The following is a 20615-nucleotide window of genomic DNA, read 5'->3' as shown; positions in this document are numbered from 1 at the left end:
GAGCGCCGGCGGCTCCCGCCAGCCCCGCAGCGCCCCTACAGCCCCCCCCGGCCCTATAGAAACCCCTATAGGGCCCCCCCCAGCCCCACAGGGGCCCTCTGGCCCCACAGGAACCCCTCCGGGCCCTATAGAGCCCCCTCAGCCCCATAGGGTCCCCTGGACCTATAGAGCCCCCTACCCCTATAGACTCCCCTCAGCCCCATAGGGCACCTGGCCCTATAGAGCCGCCTCAGCCCCATAGGACCCCCTGGCCCTATAGAGTCCTCTCAGCCCCATAGGACCCACCCCCCAGACCCCATAGGGACCCCCCAACCCCACAGAGCCCCCATACCCTCCCCCACCCTATAGAGCCCCCCAGCTCCATATACCCAGCTCCCCACCTCCCACCCCTATAGGACCCCCCCTGACCCTATAGACCCCCTATAGCATCCCCTGGCCCCATCGAGCCAGTACAGGAGCCCCCAGCCCTCTTGACCCCCTACAAACCTCCTATAGGATCCCCCTGACCCTATAGATCCCCTATAAGGTCCTGTCGACCCCAGATAGGATCCCCTGACCCTATAGACGCCCCTATAGGACACCACGAACCTATAAGCCCCCCATAGGATGGCCCGGACCCTATAAACCCCCTATAGCATGGCCCTGACCCTATACCCCCCTATAGGGCCCCCCAACCATATAGTCCCCCTATAGGAACCCCCGACCCTATAGGACTCCCTATAGGACCCCCCTGACCCTATAGCCCCCCTATAGGACCCCCTAACCATATAGTCCCCCCCGACCCTACAGCCCCCCCATAGGACCCCCCTCGGCCCCACAGACACCCCACAACAGCCTCTTTTAACACCCACTTTATTGGGGGGCGCAGGCAGGGCGGGGGAGCTCAAGGGGGTCCCCCAGCGTCCGGGGGGGCCCCCAGGGTTTGGGGGGGGCCCCCAGGGGTTGGGGGGTACCAGGAGGGTTGGGGTCCCCCGGGGGGGGGGTTCGGGGACCCCTCAGGGAGGGTTGGGGGGTCCCCCGAGGTTTGGGGGCCCCCAGGGGGGGCGGGGGGTGTTTGGGGGTCCCGGGGGGGGGTTGGGGGGACCCCTGGAGGTTTTGGGGGGGCCCCCTCAGCACTGACAGCACAGGTGGGTGCTGGGGGGGTCGCGCTGGACGCCCCGACGCAGCCGCCCCGCCCGGATGGGCGGGGCGGGGCGGGGCCGGGCGGGGTTCCCGCGGCTCCGGGGGGGGGGGTGGGGGTACCGGGGGGGGGTGTGGGGGTACCGGGGGGGTTTGGGGGGCCCCTCAGCGCTGCGAGCGCAGGTCGGTGGTGAGGGGGTCGTGCTGGATGGTCTGGTGCAGCATCAGCGCCAGCAGCCCCGCCCGGTTCGTCATGGCCGCCCGCACGTTGCGCTCCTGCTCGAAGAGCTCGTCCAGCTTGTACCACTGCGGGGGAGGGGCGGGTCGGGGCGGGGGCACCCGGGGGCGCCCGGCACCCTCAGGGACACCCCTGCGTGTGGGGACACCCGGCGCGGGCACCCCGGCACCCTCGGGGACACCCCTGCGTGTGGGGACACCCGGCGCGGGCACCCCGGCACCCTCGGGGACACCCCTGGGGACACGGGGACACCCGACAGGGGCACCCAGGCACCCTCAGGGACACAGGGAGACCCCTGGCGACACCCCTGGGGACCTGGGGACACCCTTGGGGACACAGGGACACCCTCAGGACACCCCTGGGACACCCTCGGGGTCACCCCTGGGGACACGGGGACACCCGACAGGGGCACCCAGGCACCCTCAGGGACACAGGGAGACCCCTGGCGACACCCCTGGGGACCTGGGGACACCCTTGGGGACACAGGGACACCCTCAGGACACCCCTGGGACACCCTCGGGGTCACCCCTGGGGACACGGGGACACCCGACAGGGGCACCCTGGCACCCTCAGGGACACCCCTGTGTGTGGGGACACCCGGCACAGGCACCCAGGCACCCTCGGGGACACCCCTGGGGACACCTGACAGGGGCACCCCGGCACCCTCAGGGACATAGGGAGACCCCTGGCGACACCCCTGGGGACCTGGGGACACCCTTGGGGACACAGGGACACCCTCAGGACACCCCTGGGACACCCTCGGGGACACCCAGGCACCCTCGGGGACACCCCTGTGTGTGGGGACACCCGGCACAGGCACCCAGGCACCCTCGGGGACACCCCTGGGGACACGGGGACACCCAGGCACCCTCAGGGACATAGGGAGACCCCTGGCGACACCCCTGGGGACCTGGGGACACCCTTGGGGACACAGGGACACCCTCAGGACACCCCTGGGACACCCTCGGGGACACCCCTGTGTGTGGGGACACCCAGCACGGGCACCCCTGGGACACCCTCAGGGACACCCCAGGGGACACGGGGACACCCTTGGGGACTCAGGGGCACCCTCAGGACACCCCTGGGACACCCTCGGGGACACCCGACAGGGGCACCCTAGCGCACGGGGACACCCTTGGGGACACCCCTGGGGACATGGGGCCACCCAAAAGGGGCACCCCGGCACCCTTGGGGGCACCCCTGTGTGTGGGGACACCCTCGGGGACACCCCTGGGGACACGGGGACCCCCAGGGGCCCCCAAGGGACCTCAGCGACAAACACAGGGCTGCTGGTGACCACGAGGAGACCCTCGGGGACACCCGGCGCCCCCCCAGCGGCCCCCAGCGCCTCCCAGTGCCCCCCCAGCGCCCCCCCAGTGCCCCCCCAGTGCAGCACCCACCACCCGGACGCGCTCCAGGTCCACCTCGGCGCAGCGCAGCTTCTCCCAGCAGTACCCCAGTGCCCCCCAGTGCCCCCCCAGCGCCTCCCAGTGCCCCCCAAGCGCCCCCCCAGTGCCCCCCCAGTGCCCCCCCAGCGCCCCCCCAGCGCCCCCCCAGTGCCCCCCAGTGCCGCCCCAGTGCCCGGACGCGCTCCAGGTCCACCTCGGCGCGGCGCAGCTTCTCCCAGCAGTACCCAGTGCCCCCCAGTGCCCCCCCAGTGCCCCCCAGTGCAGCACCCACCACCCGGACGCACTCCAGGTCCACCTCGGCGCGGCGCAGCTTCTCCCAGCAGTACCCCAGTGCCCCCCAGCGCCTCCCAGTGCCCCCCAGCGCCCCCCCAGTGCCCCCCAGTGCAGCACCCACCACCCGGACGCGCTCCAGGTCCACCTCGGCGCGGCGCAGCTTCTCCCAGCAGTACCCCAGTGCCCCCCAGTGCCCCCCCAGCGCCTCCCAGTGCCCCCCAAGCGCCCCCCCAGTGCCCCCCCAGCGCCCCCCCAGCGCCCCCCCAGTGCAGCACCCACCACCCGGACGCGCTCCAGGTCCACCTCGGCGCGGCGCAGCTTCTCCCAGCAGTACCCCAGTGCCCCCCAGCGCCTCCCAGCGCCCCCCAGCGCCCCCCCAGCGCAGCACCCACCACCCGGACGCACTCCAGGTCCACCTCGGCGCGGCGCAGCTTCTCCCAGCAGTACCCCAGTGCCCCCCAGCGCCTCCCAGTGTCCCCCAGCGCCCCCCCAGCGCCCCCCCAGTGCAGCACCCACCACCCAGACGCGCTCCAGGTCCACCTCGGCGCGGCGCAGCTTCTCCCAGCAGTACCCCAGTGCCCCCCAGCGCCTCCCAGTGCCTCCCAGCGCCCCCCCAGCGCCCCCCCAGTGCAGCACCCACCACCCGGACGCGCTCCAGGTCCACCTCGGCGCGGCGCAGCTTCTCCCAGCAGTACCCCAGTGCCCCCCAGCGCCTCCCAGTGTCCCCCAGCGCCCCCCCAGCGCCCCCCCAGTGCAGCACCCACCACCCAGACGCGCTCCAGGTCCACCTCGGCGCGGCGCAGCTTCTCCCAGCAGTACCCCAGTGCCCCCCAGCGCCTCCCAGTGCCCCCCAGCGCCCCCCCAGTGCAGCACCCACCACCCGGACGTGCTCCAGGTCCACCTCGGCGCGGCGCAGCTTCTCCCAGCAGTACCCCAGTGCCCCCCAGCGCCTCCCAGTGCCCCCCAGCGCCCCCCCAGTGCAGCACCCACCACCCGGACGCGCTCCAGGTCCACCTCGGCGCGGCGCAGCTTCTCCCAGCAGTACCCCAGTGCCCCCCAGCGCCTCCCAGTGCCCCCCAGCGCCCCCCCAGTGCCCCCCCAGTGCAGCACCCACCACCCGGACGTGCTCCAGGTCCACCTCGGCGCGGCGCAGCTTCTCCCAGCAGTACCCCAGTGCCCCCCAGCGCCTCCCAGTGCCCCCCAGCGCCCCCCCAGTGCAGCACCCACCACCCGGACGCGCTCCAGGTCCACCTCGGCGCGGCGCAGCTTCTCCCAGCAGTACCCCAGTGCCCCCCAGCGCCTCCCAGTGCCCCCCAGCGCCCCCCCAGTGCCCCCCCAGTGCAGCACCCACCACCCGGACGTGCTCCAGGTCCACCTCGGCGCGGCGCAGCTTCTCCCAGCAGTACCCCAGTGCCCCCCAGCGCCTCCCAGTGCCCCCCAGCGCCCCCCCAGTGCAGCACCCACCACCCGGACGCGCTCCAGGTCCACCTCGGCGCGGCGCAGCTTCTCCCAGCAGTACCCCAGTGCCCCCCAGCGCCTCCCAGTGCCCCCCAGCGCCCCCCCAGTGCCCCCCCAGTGCAGCACCCACCACCCGGACGTGCTCCAGGTCCACCTCGGCGCGGCGCAGCTTCTCCCAGCAGTACCCCAGTGCCCCCCAGCGCCTCCCAGTGCCCCCCAGCGCCCCCCCAGTGCAGCACCCACCACCCGGACGCGCTCCAGGTCCACCTCGGCGCGGCGCAGCTTCTCCCAGCAGTAGTGCCGGTGGCAGCGGCGCTTGGGGACGCGGCAGAACTCCCCCGTCAGCTCGAAGACGTCCCGCACCAGGGGGCACCCGCACACCTCGTCCGCCGGCACCTTCGGGGGGGGGGGACCCCACGTTGGGGGGTGTGGGGGGGGGAAGGGGCACCCCCCACCTCCCCCCCGTGCTCCCACAGCACCCTTGGATGCTCCAATAAACCTTGGGGAACCTCACGGCAGCCAGGGGGGCACCCCACAGCCTGTGTGTGACACACCCCCCCCCGCCCCAGCCACCCTGGGTGCCCCACCAGTTGTCCCCCCCCAGCCCACGGGTGCCCCCCCAGCCCCACTGGGTGCCCCCCCAGCCCCCTAGGTGACCCCCCCACCCCTCTGGGTGGCCCCAAAAGCCCAGCATCGCCCCATGGCATTAGCAGTGAGCACCCCCCAGCACCCCCCGGCCCCCTGGGTGCCCCCAGCCCCCCCCCGGGTACCCCCCCTGCCCACCTGGGTGCCCCCAAAAGCCCAGCGTCGCCCCATGGCATTAGCAGTGAGCACCCCCCAGCGCCCCTCAGTGCCCCCCAGCCCACCTGGGTGCCCCCCCCCAGCACCCCCCAGCCCCCTGGCTGCCCCCAGCCCCCCCCGGGTACCCCCCAAGCCCACCTGGGTGCCCCCAAAAGCCCAGCATCGCCCCATGGCATTAGCAGTGAGCACCCCCCAGCGCCCCTGGGTGCCCCCCCGCCCCCCGGGTGCCCCCAGCCCCCCCCGGGGGCCCACCTTGGGGTCGCGGGAGTGCTCGGGGCACAGCACCTGCAGCCGCTTGCAGTAGGTTTTGCTCTGAGGGTTGTAGACGTCGCAGAACAGGCGCGTGGCCCTGGGGGGGGGGAGGGGGGGCGTGGGGGGGAGCCCCTCCCCCACCTCCAGGGCACCCAGGCGCCTGGGTGCTCCCCTCCCCCCACCCCGGGCAGCCAGGAACCCCCACCCCCCCTCCCGCCCCCGGGGGACACAGATATTTGGGACCACCCCTCCCCCCCCCCATAGGGACCCTGGCAACCCCTCCCCCCATAAGGGACCCCCCCATACCCCTCCCCCCCCCCCATAGGGACCCCGGCAACCCCTCCCCCCATAAGGGACCCCCCCATGCCCCTCCCCCCCCCCATAGGGACCCCGGCAACCCCTCCCCCCCATAAGGGACCCCCACGTGGCCCCCCTTCCCCATACGGGAACCCCCTGCCCCTCCCCCCACCATAGGGGACCCAGACAGCCCCCTCCCCCCCATAGGGTCCCCTCCTCACCCCTCTCCCCCTCTAGGGCCCCCCTCTCCTCCATAGGGTCCCCACCCCCCACAGGGGTTCCCCTCCCCCCCATAGGGTCCCCTCCTCACCCCTCTCCCCCTCTAGGGCCCCCCTCTCCTCCATAGGGTCCCCACCCCCCACAGGGGTCCCCCTCCCCTCCCATAGGGTCCCCGCCCCCCCACAGGGACCCCAGACCCCCCATAGGGGCCCCCGCTCACCCCTCGATGCGGGTGGGGTACATGGACCCAAAGGACGTCTGGCTCTCGTACTGCCAGCACAGGGGGGCTATAGGGGCTGGGGGGCCTATAGACCCTCAGGGGCACCTAGAGCCCCCCGAGGGGCCCTATAGAGCCCCCCGGCAGGGTCCCTAGGGCCCCTATAGCCCCCAAAATGGCCCCACAGCCCCTATAGAGCCCCACAGCAGGGTCCCTACGGCCCCTATAGCCCCCAAAATGGCCCCACAGCCCCTATAGAGCCCCACAGCAGGGTCCCTACGGCCCCTATAGCCCCCAAAATGGCCCCACAGCCCCTATAGAGCCCCACAGCAGGGTCCCTACGGCCCCTATAGCCCCCAAAATGGCCCCACAGCCCCTATAGAGCCCCACAGCAGGGTCCCTACGGCCCCTATAGCCCCCAAAATGGCCCCACAGCCCCTATAGAGCCCCACAGCAGAGTCACTACGGCCTGTATAGCCCCAAAAATGACTCCACAGCCCCTGTAGAGCCCCACAGCGGGTCCCTACGGCCCCTATAGCCCCCAAAATGACCCCACAGCCCCTATAGCCCTGAAAATGGCCCCACAGCCCCTACAGAGCCCCACAGCAGGATCACTACGGCCTGTATAGCCCCAAAAATAACCCCACAGCCCCTACAGAGCCCCACAGCAGGGTCCATATCGCTCCTATAGCACCCTGAGGGCCCCACAGCCCCTATAGAGCCCCACAGCGGGTTCCGTATGGCCCCTATAGCCCCCCAAAAAATCCTATAACCCCTACAGAGCCCAAACCCAGAGTCTGTATGGCCTGCGTAGTCCCCATAGCGCCCCTATATCCCCTACAGAGTGCAAGAGTAGATGGAGTCTGTAGGGCCCCTACAGATCGGGGGCACCCCTATAGGGCCTGGGGAAGCCCAACCACAGGCTTTGTGTTGCCCCTGTATGTCCCAGAGAAGCCCTATAGGCCCACCACAGCCCCAAAGCAGAGTCTATAGGGTCCCGAGCGTGACCGGGGCAGCCCCTATAGTCCCCACAGTGGATTCTATATGGGCCCTATAGACTCAGGCGAGCTCCTACATCCCTTATAGAGCCCAGCAGCAGGGTCCATATGGCCCCTATAGCACCCAGGAACCTCTACATCCCCTATAGAGCCTGAGAACAGGATCCATAGGGGCACCCAAGAGCCCCTCTATGCCCTATAGCACCCAGCAGCAGCGTCCATAGGGCCCCCTGACCCCTATAGTGTCTGGAGCAGGCTCCATACGTCCCCGTGTCCCCTGTAGCGCCCGTAGGAGGCTCCACAGGGCGCCCCTGTCCACTACAGCACTCAGGGCAGGCCCCATAGGCCCCCGTGTCCCCTATAGGGCCCGAAAAAGGCTCCGTACGTTCTCTCTAGTACCTGGAGAAAGCCCCATAGGCCCCCAGCCCCTACAGCACCTGGAGCAGGCTCCATATGTCCCCCCATCCCCTATAGTGCCCCGAGCAGCCCCCGTACGTCCCCCCATCCCCTGTAGGGCCTGAACAGCCCCCATAGGCCCAGTGACCCCTATAGTGCCTGGAGGAGACTGCATACACCCCGTCCCCTATAGAACCCAGAGCAGCCCCCATACATGCCCCCAATCCCCTACAGAGCCTGAGCAGCCCCTATAGGCCCCACGCCCCCTATAGTGCCCTGAGCAGCCCCCATAGGCCCCCCATACCCTATAGCGCCCAGGCAGCTCCTATAGGCCCTACCCCCTACCGCACCTTGGCATAGCAGCCTCTATAGTCCCCTGAGCAGCCCCCAGTCCCTGCCCCCCACAGGCCCCAACCCCCAGAGGCCCCGCCCCACACACTGGCATAGCAGCTCCTATACCCCTGAGCAGCCCCCAAATGCCCCGCCCCCGGCCCCGCCCCCAGAGGCCCCACCCCACACCTTGGCATAGCAGCCCCTATAGCCCCTGGCCCCGCCCCCGAGGCCCCGCCTCACCCCTTGGCATAGCAGCCCCTATAGCCTGAGCACCCCCGAGGCCCCGCCCCCCCCGAGGCCCCACCCCACCCCTTGGCATAGCAGCCCCTATAGCCCCTGGCCCCGAGGCCCCGCCCCCCCCCGAGGCCCCACCCCACCCCTTGGCATAGCAGCCCCTATAGCCCCTGGCCCCCCCCCCAGAAGCCCCCCGAGGCCCCGCCCCACCCCAAGACCCCGCCCCACCCCTTGGCATAGCAGCCCCTATAGCCCCTGGCCCCCCCCCCAGAAGCCCCCCGAGGCCCCGCCCCACCCCAAGACCCCGCCCCACCCCTTGGCATAGCAGCCCCTATAGCCTCCTGAGCACCCCCGAGGCCCCGCCCCCCCGAGGCCCCACCCCCCGAGGCCCTGCCCCGCCCCTTGGTATAGCAGCCCCTATAGCCTCCTGAGCACCCCCGAGGCCCCGCCCCCCAGGCCCCGCCCCCGAGGCCCCACCCCGCCCCTTGGCATAGCAGCCCCTATAGCCTCCTGAGCACCCCGAGGCCCCGCCCCACCGAGGCCCCGCCCCCCCGGCCCCGCCCCGCACCTTGGCATAGCAGCCCCTATAGCCTCCTGAGCACCCCCAGGCCCCGCCCCCCGAGGCCCCACCCCCCGAGGCCCCACCCCACCCCTTGCAATAGCAGCCCCTATAGCCTCCTGAGCACCCCCAGGCCCCGCCCCCCAGGCCCCGCCCCCCCAGGCCCCGCCCCCCTTGGCATAGCAGCCCCTATAGCCTCCTGAGCACCCCGAGGCCCCACCCCCCGAGGCCCTGCCCCGCCCCTTGGCATAGCAGCCCCTATAGCCTCCTGAGCACCCCCGAGGCCCCGCCCCCCAGGCCCCGCCCCCCCGAGGCCCCACCCCACCCCTTGGCATAGCAGCCCCTATAGCCTCCTGAGCACCCCGAGGCCCCGCCCCCCCGAGGCCCCGCCCCCCCGAGGCCCCGCCCCCACCTTGGCGTAGCAGCCCCTATAGCCTCCTGAGCACCCCAGGCCCCGCCCCCCGCCCCCCCGAGGCCCCGCCCCCCCGAGGCCCCGCCCCCCCGAGGCCCCGCCCCCCCGAGGCCCCGCCCCGCACCTTGGCGTAGCAGCGCTCCATGTGCCGCAGCGCCACCTTGGGGTTGATGGGGTGCCCGCAGGAGACGCAGAAGATCTGCAGGTCCGTGTCCTCGCTGTCCCCCTCCGTGCTCTGGGGGGGGGGCGGGGGGCGTCTGGGGGGGGCCCGGGGGGTCGGGGGGCCCCGGGGGCCCAGGGGAGGGGAGGGATCCGAGGGGGTGGGGGGGGGGAGGGATCCGAGGGGGTCGGGGGGGGGGTCCGAGGGGGTCGGGGGGGGGTCCGAGGGGGTCGGGGGAGGATCCGGGGTGCTTGTGGGGCCCCGGGTGGGTCTGGGGGTGCCGGGGTGGGTCTGGGGGTGCCCCCACCTCCTCATCCTCGCGGGGCGGGTGCCCCTTGGCGCGGGCGATGAGCCCCTCGAGCTCGTGGAAGCGCCGCTCCATCTCCTGCAGGCGCAGGCGGGCCTGGTGCTGCTCGCGCCGGATCCGCTCCAGCAGCCGCTTGCCGTGTTCCTCCGCCACGCAGGGGCTCTGCTGCCACTGCTGGATCCGCTGCGGAAGGATCTCGTAGATCCGGCTGCGGGATCGGGGGGGGCGCGGGGTGAATTGGGGGGCCCTGGAGCCCTGACGCCCCCCCAGGACCCCGGGATCCTTGGGATCCAGTGGGGGATCCAGTGGGGGATCCAGTGGGGGTTCCACTGGGGGAGGCGGCTGCGGAGGGATCTCGTAGATCCGGCTGCGGGATTGGGGGGGGCATGGGGTGAATTGGGGGGGCCATGGAGCCCTGACGCCCCCCCAGGACCCCGGGATCCTTGGGATCCAGTGGGGGATCCAGTGGGGGTTCCACTGGGGGAGGCGGCTGCGGAGGGATCTCGTAGATCCGGCTGCGGGATTGGGGGGGGCATGGGGTGAATTGGGGGGGCCCTGGAGCCCTGACACCCCCCCAGGACCCCGGGATCCAGTGGGGGATCCAGTGGGGGATCCAGTGGGGGATCCACTGGGGGATCCAGTGGGGGATCCAGTGGGGGATCCAGTGGGGGATCCAGTGGGGGAGGCGGCTGCGGAGGGATCTCGTCGATCCCGCTGCGGGATGGGGGCAGGGGCGGGGGGAAGGGGGGCGGTTTAAGGGGGCCCCCGGGATCAGGTGGGGGGGATCCACTGGGATAGGATCCGGGGGGGCTGTCTATACTGGTCTATACTGGTCTGTACTGGGGGGTACTCGCTTGGCGGCCATCTTGGCACCACCCCCCTGCCTCCAGCACGTGGATAAGCGGGGCCACGCAGGGGTCCGTTGCACCCTGTACCCCCCCGTGCGGGTCCGTACTGGTCCATACTGGTCCGTACTGGTCCGTACTCACTTGGCGGCCAGCTTGACGCCGCAGGCCTCGCTGCAGTACTTGGAGGGGGCCCTGGCGGGGCGGGTGCAGCCGGGGCCCAGGCACTGGCCCAGCCCGGCGGGGTCGCGGCCGTCGGGGCGCTCCGGGTGCCGGCTGCGCTCCCGGTGCCGCGGCTTCTGCCGGTGCCGCTTGTAGCGCTCCTCCTTCTGCCCCCCGGCGCCCCCCAGTGCGCACCAGTCAGCACCAGTCAGCGCCGGCAGCCCCCGCACGGGCTCCCGGGCCCTCCCAGGGGCCCTCCCAGTAACCCTCAGGGGCTCCCAGTAACCCTCAGGGCTTCCCAGTAGCTCCCAGGGGCCCTCCCAGTAACCCTCGGGGGCTCCCAGTAACCCTCGGGGCTTCCCAGTAGTTCCCAGGGGCCCTCCCAGTAACCCCCGGGGGCTCCCAGTAACCCTCAGGGCTTCCCAGTAGCTCCCAGGGGCCCTCCCAGTAACCCTCAGGGGCTCCCAGTAACCCTCAGGGCTTCCCAGTAGCTCCCAGGGGCCCTCCCAGTAACCCTCGGGGGCTTCCAGTAACCCTCAGGGCTTCCCAGTAGCTCCCAGGGGCCCTCCCAGTAACCCTCGGGGCCCTCCCAGTAACCCTCGGGGCCCTCCCAGTAGTTCCCAGGGACCCTCCCAATAACGCTCGGGGCTTACCAGTAACCCTCGGGGGCTCTCAGTAGCTCCCAGGAGCTCCCAGAGGCCCTCCCAGTAACCCTCAGGGGCTCCTAGTAGCTCCCGGGGACCCTCCCAGTAACCCTTGGGGCTTCCCAGTAGCTCCCGGGGGCCCTCCCAGTAACCATCCGGGGCTCCCAGTAGCTCCCAGGGACCCTCCCAGTAACCCTCGGGGCTTCCCAGTAGCTCCCGGGGGCCCTCCCAGTAGCTCCCGGGGGCCCTCCCAGTCGCTATCAGGAACCCCCTGTGGGCTCCCAGTAACCCTCCCAGTGCCTCCCAGTGCCCACCACAACCCCACCACAACCTCCCAGTAGCTCCCAGTGCCCCCCATGACCCCCCCCATGACCCCCCCCATGACCCCCCCCATGACCCCCCCAGGAGCCCCCATGAGCCCCCAGGAGCCCCCCAGGAGCCCCCAGCGCCCCCCAGGAGCCCCCCAGCGCCCACCTTTTTATCCGACTTCTTCTCGCGCCGCTTGACGTGTTTGACCTTGACGGCGCGTTTGCGCAGGGCGGGGTCGAGGAAAGGGGCGTCCTCGGGGTCGCTGAGCCACGGCTGCGCCGGGGACACGCCAAAAACACGCCTCAGCACCGCCTCGACACGCAAAGCCCCTCCTCGACGCGCGAAAAAAACCCATTTCCGTGCTAAAAACCCACTAATGCACCCAAAACGTGTCTTTATGTGCCAAAACACGCCCCAACATGCTTAAAACACACCCTGACATGCTTAAAACACGCCCCAACGGGATGTAAAAATACCTTTGGGTGCTAAAACACGCTTAAAATGTGTCCGTGTGCTAAAAGCATGCCTTGATGCACTAAAAACACGCCTCAAAGCCCTAAAATACAACTCAACATGCTTAGAACATGGGTTTACATGCTAAAGGCTGCCTTGGCGTGCTGAGAACACATGTATGAGGCAAGAACACGCCTTTATGTGTTTAAAACATGGTTTTACATGTAAGATATGTGTCTTGAAACACTTAAAACACACGTCTACACGCCAAAACACGCCTCTACATGCCAAAACACGCCTCTACACGCCAAAATCATACTTTAGCGTGTTTAAAACATGAGTTTACAGCCAAAAATGTGCTTTACTGTGCTTAAACACAGCCTTACATGCTAAAAACATGGCTCAACATGTGCCAAACACGCCTCGGTGTGCTGAAATCACGCCTCTACATGCAAAAACACGCCTCGGCAGGCAGGAACGGGCTGTGACACGTGAAATACACGCCCCGACACGCTAAAGCCGGCGGGCACGCCAAGGGCACGCCAAGAGGCCGCGCGGTGCCATGTGGGACCTCGCGGGGTGAGCCGGGCTCCCCGGGCGGGGTTTGGGGTGATTCTGGGGGGATTTGGGGTCCCCAGAGCAGAATTTGGGCATTTTGTGGGAATTCTGGGGAAATTGGGAGGAATTTTGGGTCCCTGGACAGAATTTGGGGGAAATTTGGGGGCATTTGGGGTCCCTAGAAGAGAATTTGGGGTATTTTGGAAGAATTTTAAGGACATTTCCAAGGGATTTTGGGTCCCTGGACAGAATTCAGGGGAATTTTGGGAAAATTTTGAAGGAATTTTGGGAAAATTTGGAGGAAATTTGGGTCCCTGGAAGAGAATTTAGGGCATTTTGGAGGAATTTTGGGAAAATTCTGAACGAATTTTGGGATCCTGGGCAGAATTTAGGGGAATTCTGGGAAAATTTGGAGGAATTTTGGGTCCCTGGCCAGAATTTGGGGCATTTTGGGGTACTTTTAAGGGAATTTTTGAGGAATTTTGGAATTTTGGTGAAAATTTGGGGGGAATTTTAGGTCCCTGCAGCACAATTTGGGAGAATTCGGTAAAATTTAGAGAAATTTTGAGTCCCTGGACAGAATTTGGGGCATTTTGGGAAAATTGAGAAGAATTTTGGGTCCCTGGAAAAGAATTTGGGGCATTTTGGAGGAATTTTGGGAAAATTCTGAAGGAATTTTGGGATCCTGGGCAGAATTTACGGGAATTTGGGGGAAATTTGGAGGATTTTTGGGTCCCTGGAGAGAATTTGGGGCATTTTGGGAAAATTGAGAAGAATTTTGGGTCCCTGGAAAAGAATTTGGGGCATTTTGGAGGAATTTTGGGAAAATTCTGAAGGAATTTTGGGATCCTAGACAGAATTTAGGGCAATTATGGGAAAATTTGGAGGAATTTTAGGCCCATGGAACAGAATTTGGGAATTTTGGTGAAAATTTAGGGGGAATTTTGGATCCCTGGACGGAATCTGGAAACATTTTGGGAAAATTTGGGAGAATTTTGGGTCTCTGGACAGAATTTGAGGCATTTTGGGGGAATTCTGGGGCGATTCTGGAAGAATTTTGGGTCCCTGGAATAAAATTTGAGATATTTGGGGAGAATTTGGGGTCCCCGGAGCAGAATTTGGAGCATTTTGTTGCAATTTGGGGGAGATTTGGGGTCCCTAGGGCAGATTTTGGGGCGATTTGGGGTGCCTGGTGGAGAATTTGGGGCATTTTGTGACCATTTCGGGGGGGGGGGTGGTTCGGGGGTGCCGGGGGGGGGTTCGGGGGTGCCGGGGGGGGGGTTCGGGGGTGCCGGGGGGGGGTTCGGGGGTGCCGGGGGGGGGGGTTCGGGGGCGCCGGGGGGGGTTCGGGGGGGCTCACCAGGCCGTGCTCGTCGAAGGCGCCGGCGCAGAGCTCCTGGTAGAGCCGGGGGTCGAGCGGCAGCTCCTCGTCCGAGAGGGTCTCGGGGGGCGCCGCCGCCCCCAGCTGCTCCTTCAGCAGCTCCAGCTCCCCCTCGCGCCCCCCGCGCCAGCTGGGGGGGGGTCAGCACCCACCCAGCCGGCCGGCACCCCCCGCCCCACCCACCCCCGGGCCCCGCCGCACCCCCACCCCCCCCCAAAGGGCACCCAGGGGTGTGGGAGACCCCCACCCCCCCCCAAAAGGGCACCCAGGGGTGCGGGAAACCCCCACCCAAAGGGGACCCACCGCACCCACCACCCCCCTAAAAGGGGACTCGGGTATGTGGGAGACCCCCGCCCCCACCCAAAGGGCACCGACCCCTCCCACCCCCACCCCCCCAAAAGGGGACCCAGGTGTGTGGGAGACCCCCACCCACAGGGCACCCACCCCCACAGGGCACCCAGGTGTGCAGGGAGACCCCCCCAACCCCCCCCTCAAGGGGACCCAGGGGTCCGGGAGCCCCTCCCCCACCCAAAGGGGGCCCCTCCCCCACCCAAAGGGGGCCCCTCCCCCACCCAAAGGGGGCCCCCACCCCCCACCCAAAGGGGGCCCCCACCCCCCACCCAAAGGGGGCCCCGGTGACCGGGCGACTCACCGAGGTGGGGAAGTACTTGTAGGACTCCTGTGGGGGGGAGACACGTGAGGGACACGTGTAGGACACACATGGCATGCAAGGGACACATGTGGCACGCGTGGGACACACGTGACACAGGCCCCACCCCCCCAGGACCCACACCAAAAGCCCAGGACATGCTAAGGACACGCCAAGCTCATGCCAAGGACACACCAGCATGCTAAGCCCCTGCTAAGCACATGTTAAGGACATGCCAAGCACATGTTAAGGCCACGCTAAAGACACCAGAGCCACAGGAAGCACACGCCCAGGTCATGCTAAGCACATGCTACCACCACACTAAGCCCATGTTAAATACATGGTAAGAACATGTAAACCACATGCTACAGCTGCACAAACATAACACGCCAAACACGCTAGCAACATGCTAAATCCCCACCAACCACACACTAAGCCCACGCCAAGGCCATGCTAACACCCCGCTAAGGCCACGTGAAGCTCTCCCTAAGCCCATGCTAAGGCCACGGCAAGCACATGCTATGGCCATGCTAACAACATGCTACGGCCACGCCAATCACACACCAAGGCCACACAAAGCAGCCTCTAACAGCACCCCAAGCACACGCCAAGACCACATGAAGCACACACTATCTCCAAGCCAAGTACATGCTAAGGCCACACCAGCAACATACTAAGCACATGCTAAACCCATACTAAAGCCACACGAAGCTCCCCCAATCCCACGCCAAGGCCACACGAGGCTCTCCCTAATCCCATGTTAAGAGGACACCAACCACATGCTAAGCACATGCTATGGTCACGCCAAGGCCACACGAAGCTCCCTCTAATCCCACGCTGAGTCCAGACCAACAACATACTAACCACATGCTAAGGCCATACTGCGGCCATGCCAAGGCCATGGGAAGCTCCCCCAAGCACACGCTAAGGCCACACCAACCCCACGCTAAGCACATGCTAAGGCCATACTAAGCCCACACTAAGGGCACACGAAGCTCTCCCTAATCCCACGCCAAGGCCACGGGCATGAACCCATGAAGCCCACGCCAGTGACACGCCAAGGCCACGGGAAGCTCCCCCAATCTCACACTAAAGCCACGCCAAGCCCACGCCAAGCCCACATTAAGCCCACATTAAGCCCACATTAAGCCCACATTAAGCCCACATTAAGCCCACATTAAGCCCACATTAAGCCCACATTAAGCCCACATTAAGCCCACATTAAGCCCACATTAAGCCCACATTAAGCCCACATTAAGCCCACGCCAGGCCCCGCCCCGGCCCCGCCCCGGCCCCGCCCCGGCCCCGCCCCGGCCCCGCCCCGGCCCCGCCCCGGGGGACTCACGCGGGCGCGCAGCTGGCACTGCCGCAGCCGGCACTTCTGGCGGATCTTGTTGGGGCCCCCGAATTTCTTCATGTCGCGGCAGAAATCGCACTGGCCGCAGTCCTCGGGGCGCCGGCAGGCCTCGCACTCCCCACACATGCGCGCCGAGCGCTTGATCTGCGGCGGGGGGGGGCGTGGGTGGGGGCTGGGGGGGCGGGGGGGCGGCGTGACGGGGAGGGGAGCAAGGGTGGGGGGGGCGTGGGCACAGGGGGGCACAGGTGTGGGGAGGGGGGTGTGAGCGCGGGGGGGCGTGGGTGGGGGTGGGGTGGGTGTGGGCGCAGGGGAGGGGAGCGTGGGGGTGGGGGAGGGGGGTGTGGGCACAGGGGGGCACAGGTGGGGGGGTGTGGCCATGGGGGGCGTAGGGGAGGGGGGCACTGGGGGGGGGAGGGGGACATGGGCACAGCGGGCGTGGGTGTGGGGGGCAGGGGCGTGGGGGGGCGTGGGGCACAGGTGTGGAGGAGGGGGTGGGGGGGGCGTGGCTGTGGCCATGGGGGGAGCGGGTGTGGGGGACGGGGTATGGGGGGGGAGGGGGACACAGGTGTGGGGGAGGGGAGTGTGGGCATGGGGGGCACAGGTATGGGGGAGGTGTGGGGGAGGGGAGTGTGGGCGTGGGGGGCACAGGTATGGGGGGGGCGTGGGGGGGGTGTGGCGGAGGGAATGTGGGTGTGGAGGAGGGGGGTGTGGGTGGGGCAGGGCAGGGGGCCGTGGGTGTGGGGTGGGCGTGGGGTGGGCGAGGGCATGCAGGGAGGGGGTGAGGGGGGCACGGGTGTCAGGGAGGGGGCACAGGTGTTCAGGGGGAGGGGGCATGGGCGTGGGGGGGCACAGGCATCGGGTCGGGGGAGGGCGAGCGCATGGGTGTCGTGGGGGTGGGGGGTCGGGGGCAGCCGGGCGGTGGGGGAGGGGCACCCCCAGCCCCACCCCCTCTCCCCCCTCCCCCGCCTCGCACCTTGGCGGCCCGTCCCTGCTCGGTGGGGGGCTCCGGGGCTTTGCCCCCCTCCTGCTCCCGCTCCTTCTCCCGCCACTTCTTGTGCCGGTACCGGATCTCCAGCGCCGGGTCCTTCTCTGCGCGGGGGAGGGGCGCGATCAGGGCACCCCACCCCCACCCAGGGGTGCGCCGGGGCCCCCCGGACACCCCCTGCCAAGGGTGCCCCGAAAAGGGACCCGGGTGCCCCATGGGAGGGAGTCGGGGGGTCCCCGGGGCACCCCAAAAGGAGGGAGTCGGGGGCGCCCCCAGGGGTCCCCCCATAAAAAGAGAGGATCCCAGACTCCGACACCCCAAAACGGGACTAAGACACCCAAGGACCCCCCCCAAAACAAGGCCCAGGTGTTTGAAGACACCCTGAAAAAGGGGACCCGCCCTCCCAGATCCCCCTAAAGCAGCCACCAGGCCCCCCAAGTGGCCACTGGCCCCCCCAAAGCGGCTGCCGGGCCTCCTGGGCCCCCCAAAGCAGCCACTGGTACCCCCAAAGCAGCTGCCGGGCATCCCGGGCCCCCCTAAAGCGGCCACTGGTACCCCCAAAGCGGCCGACGGGCCTCCCGGGCCCCCCCAAGGTGGCCACTGGTATCCCCAAAGCGGCCGCCGGGCCTCCCGGGCCCCCCTAAAGCAGCCACTGGTACCCCCAAAGCGGCTGCCGGGCCTCCCGGGCCCCCCTAAAGCAGCCACTGGTACCCCCAAAGCGGCTGCCGGGCCTCCCGGGCCCCCCCAAGGCGGCCACTGGTACCCCCAAAGCGGCTGCCGGGCCTCCTGGGCCCCCCCAAAGCAGCCACTGGTACCCCCAAAGCAGCCACCAGGCCTCCCAGGCCCCCCCAAAGCAGCCACTGGTATCCCCAAAGCGGCTGCCGGGCCTCCTGGGCCCCCCCAAGGCAGCCACTGGTACCCCCAAAGCAGCCGCCGGGCCCCCCCGGGCCCCCAAAGCAGCCACTGGGCCTCCCGGGCCCCCCCAAAGTGGGGACCGACCCCCCCGGCCCCCCCCAAAGCGGGGCTCACCCCGACACTGCCGGCAGTACCACTCCCGAATGGCCTTGGCCATCTTCTCGGTGATGTTGATGCAGTCGCCGTGGAACCACTCGTTGCAGTTGTCGCAGCCGCTGCGGGGGGGCGGAAGGGAAAGGCTTCAATCGGGGGACCCCAGCACCCCAAAATCCCCATTGTGGCCCCCCCGGAGGGAGCCAGGGCCCCCCCCAGACTCACATCATGAAGCAGTTGATGTCGGGTTTGCGACAGACGCAGTACACGGGGGCGTTCTCCTCCCCCCCCGGGCCGGCCTCCGCGTCCGAGAACTCGCTGTCCTGGAGCGGGGAGAGGGGGAAAAAAGGGGGTGTCAGGGTCTCCCTGGGGGGGTGAGATTCCTCCCCCCCCCGCCCAAGGAATCCAGACCACCTGCACCCCCCCAAAATGATTCCTGGGAGTCCAGGACCCCCTCAAAGCACCCTCAGACCCCCCAAAAGGTTCCCTCAGAGCTCCCCGGACACCCCCAAAATGGCTCCCAGGGGTCTGGAACCCCCCCCCCAAAGTCGCCCGAACCCCCCCAAAGGGCCCCCAAGGGTCTAAGACACCCCTAAGGACCCTGAATCCCCCCAAAAGGCCCCCAGACTCCCCAAACACCCCCACAAAGGTACCCCAGACCCACCGAACACTCCTCAAAAAGGCTCCCAGAGGTCCGGGACCATCCCAAAGCCCCCCGAACCCCCACAAAAGGGCCCCCAGACCCTCCGGACACCCCCTAAAAAGGCTCCCAGGGGTCAGGGACCCTCCCAAAGCCCCCCGAACCCCCCAAAAGGGCCCCTAGACCCTCCGGACACTCCCCAAAAAGGCTCTCAGGGTTCTGGGACTCCTCCAAAGCACCCCAGACCCCCGGAGATCCCCCACAAAGGCACCCCAGACCCCTAGACACCCCCCAAAAAGGACCCCAAGTGCCTGGGACCCCCTCAAAGCCCTCCAGACCTCCCGGACACCCCCCACAAAGGCACCCAGACGACCCCAGGCTCCCCGAGCACACCTCTAAAAGGCTCCCAGGGATGTAGGACCCCCCCAAAAGCCCCGCGACGCCCCAAAAGGCCCCCAGACTCCCCGGGCAACCCCCCCCAAGTGACCCCAGACCCTCAGCCACCCCCCAAAAATGTTCCCACGGGTCTAGGACCCTCCGAAAGCCCCCCGGGCCCACCAAAAAGGCCCCCAGACCCCCGCTCGCCCCTCACCATCGCCCCTTTGTCGCGGCCGCTGCGCCCGACGGAAGAGCCCAGGCTAGCCCCGCCACACCGGAAATGGAAGCGCTTCCGCTTCCGGGTTAAAAGGGAAGCAGGCGGGGAAACACACCCACACGACGCCGGTGCCCACAGACAATATGGCCGCCGCCGGCCGCTCCCGCCCCCTAAAATGGCGGCGGCGGCGCCTGCGCGGCGCGAGGCAAAATGGCGGCGGCCGTGACAGGAGGGGGTGGTTCAAAATGGCGGCGGGCGGTGGTGGCGGCCATGTTGGGGGAGGGAAAATGGCGGCGGCGGCGGGTCCTCATAGAGAGACGTGAGCGAGGTGGGGGTGGGGACGTTTATTGGGGGGGCGGGGGGGAGAACGAGGGGAATGGGGGGGACACGGGGAGGACAAGGGGGGACAGGGGGGATGGGGGGACAAGGGGGGGACAGGGGGGATGGGGGGACAAGGGGGGGACAGGGGGGGACTTCAGGGCCCCCCCGCTGCCCCCCCTCGGCGGGGCGGGGCCTCCAGGGGGCGCTGCAGCTGCTCCAGCTCCTCTGCCAGCCTGAGGAGGGGTGGGGACAGAGGGGTGAGTAGGCGTGGCCGGGTTGTGGGCGGGGCCCGGGGAGGGGTAGGCGGGGCCCGGAGGGAGAACCCACCTATCCCTGCGGCGCAGGCTGATCTGCCGCCGGCCGAGCTCCGCCCCCAGCCGCTGCCGCGCCCCCTCCTCCTCCTGCGCCACCAATCGCCTGCGGGACCCGGGCGCTTGGGGGCGGGGCCGGCCAGGTGGGGGGTGGAGCCAGGCATCCGGGGGGCGGGGTTAGATAGCCGGGGGTGGGGTCAGGCATCGGGGGAGGGGACCCAGGTGTTCAGGGGGAGGGGCCAGGAATCCGGGGGAGGGGCCAGGGATGCAGGGAGTGGGGCCATGGATGCAGGGGGGCGGGGCCTGGGATCCAGGGGGGTCAGGACTTCAGGGGGCGGGGGCCAGGACACCAAGGGGCGGGGCCAGGAATTGGGGGTGGAGCCAAGCTTCAGGGGCAGGAGCTGTGGGTGGGTCCAGGTAGTGAGGGTGGGGCCAGGCATTGGGGTGGAGCCAAGCATGCAGGGGAGGGGACCCAGGTGCTCAGGGGCGGGGCCAGGACTCAAGGGGGGCGGGGGCCAGGACTGGGGGGGCAGGGCCAGGGTCTGGGGTTGTGGCTGGGGTTCCAGGGGGCGGGGCCAGGATCTGGGGTTGTGGCTGGGGTTCCAGGGGGCGGGGCCAGGACTCCAGGGGGCGGGGCCAGGATCTGGGGTTGTGGCTGGGGTTCCAGGGGGCAGGGGCAGGACTCCAGGGGGCGGGGCCAGGATCTGGGGTTGTG

General features: G+C 68.6%; 1 protein-coding gene and 1 long non-coding RNA gene across 3 annotated transcripts; both read right to left on the bottom strand.

Moving 5' to 3' along the window:
* Nucleotides 1-867: 867 nt before the first annotated feature.
* Nucleotides 868-19438, bottom strand: LOC135310738 (CXXC-type zinc finger protein 1-like). Of its 2 annotated transcripts, XM_064439699.1 has the most exons (15): nucleotides 19266-19415; nucleotides 18259-18356; nucleotides 18055-18155; nucleotides 17014-17129; nucleotides 16029-16184; nucleotides 14687-14713; nucleotides 14014-14049; nucleotides 11808-11915; nucleotides 10672-10856; nucleotides 9683-9890; nucleotides 9340-9450; nucleotides 6287-6336; nucleotides 5551-5647; nucleotides 4741-4893; nucleotides 1175-1425 (listed from the first exon to the last, which is right to left on the bottom strand). In XM_064439699.1, the coding sequence occupies exons 1-15, from the start codon at nucleotides 19266-19268 to the stop codon at nucleotides 1285-1287; spliced, it is 1590 nt and encodes a 529-aa protein (XP_064295769.1). In that variant the 5' UTR covers nucleotides 19269-19415; the 3' UTR covers nucleotides 1175-1284. The 2 variants fall into 2 exon arrangements, with proteins under 2 accessions (XP_064295767.1, XP_064295769.1); XM_064439697.1 differs by lacking the exon at nucleotides 6287-6336 and having other exon boundaries at nucleotides 868-1425; nucleotides 19266-19438.
* Nucleotides 2062-2736, bottom strand: LOC135310739 (uncharacterized). Its single transcript, XR_010370799.1, has 3 exons — nucleotides 2276-2736; nucleotides 2147-2226; nucleotides 2062-2105 (listed from the first exon to the last, which is right to left on the bottom strand). It is a non-coding gene; the product is annotated as an uncharacterized LOC135310739 (long non-coding RNA).
* Nucleotides 19439-20615: the final 1177 nt, after the last annotated feature.

Source organism: Phalacrocorax carbo (assembly GCF_963921805.1).
Source record: "Phalacrocorax carbo chromosome 29 unlocalized genomic scaffold, bPhaCar2.1 SUPER_29_unloc_4, whole genome shotgun sequence".
Lineage (NCBI taxonomy): Eukaryota > Metazoa > Chordata > Aves > Suliformes > Phalacrocoracidae > Phalacrocorax > Phalacrocorax carbo.
Note: the sequence above shows the minus strand (reverse complement) of the source record. Positions and strands in the feature narration are given on the sequence as shown.

Bases quoted from the DNA above. Each gene is read 5' to 3' on its own strand.
- LOC135310738 (XM_064439697.1), bottom strand. The intron at 14,714-16,028 runs GTGAGTCCCCCG...TCCCCCCCACAG, and splicing joins AGTGCCAGCTGCGCGCCCGC to GAGTCCTACAAGTACTTCCC. The intron at 9,451-9,682 runs GTGGGGGCACCC...CCCCCCCCCCAG, and splicing joins CGCCCCGCGAGGATGAGGAG to AGCACGGAGGGGGACAGCGA.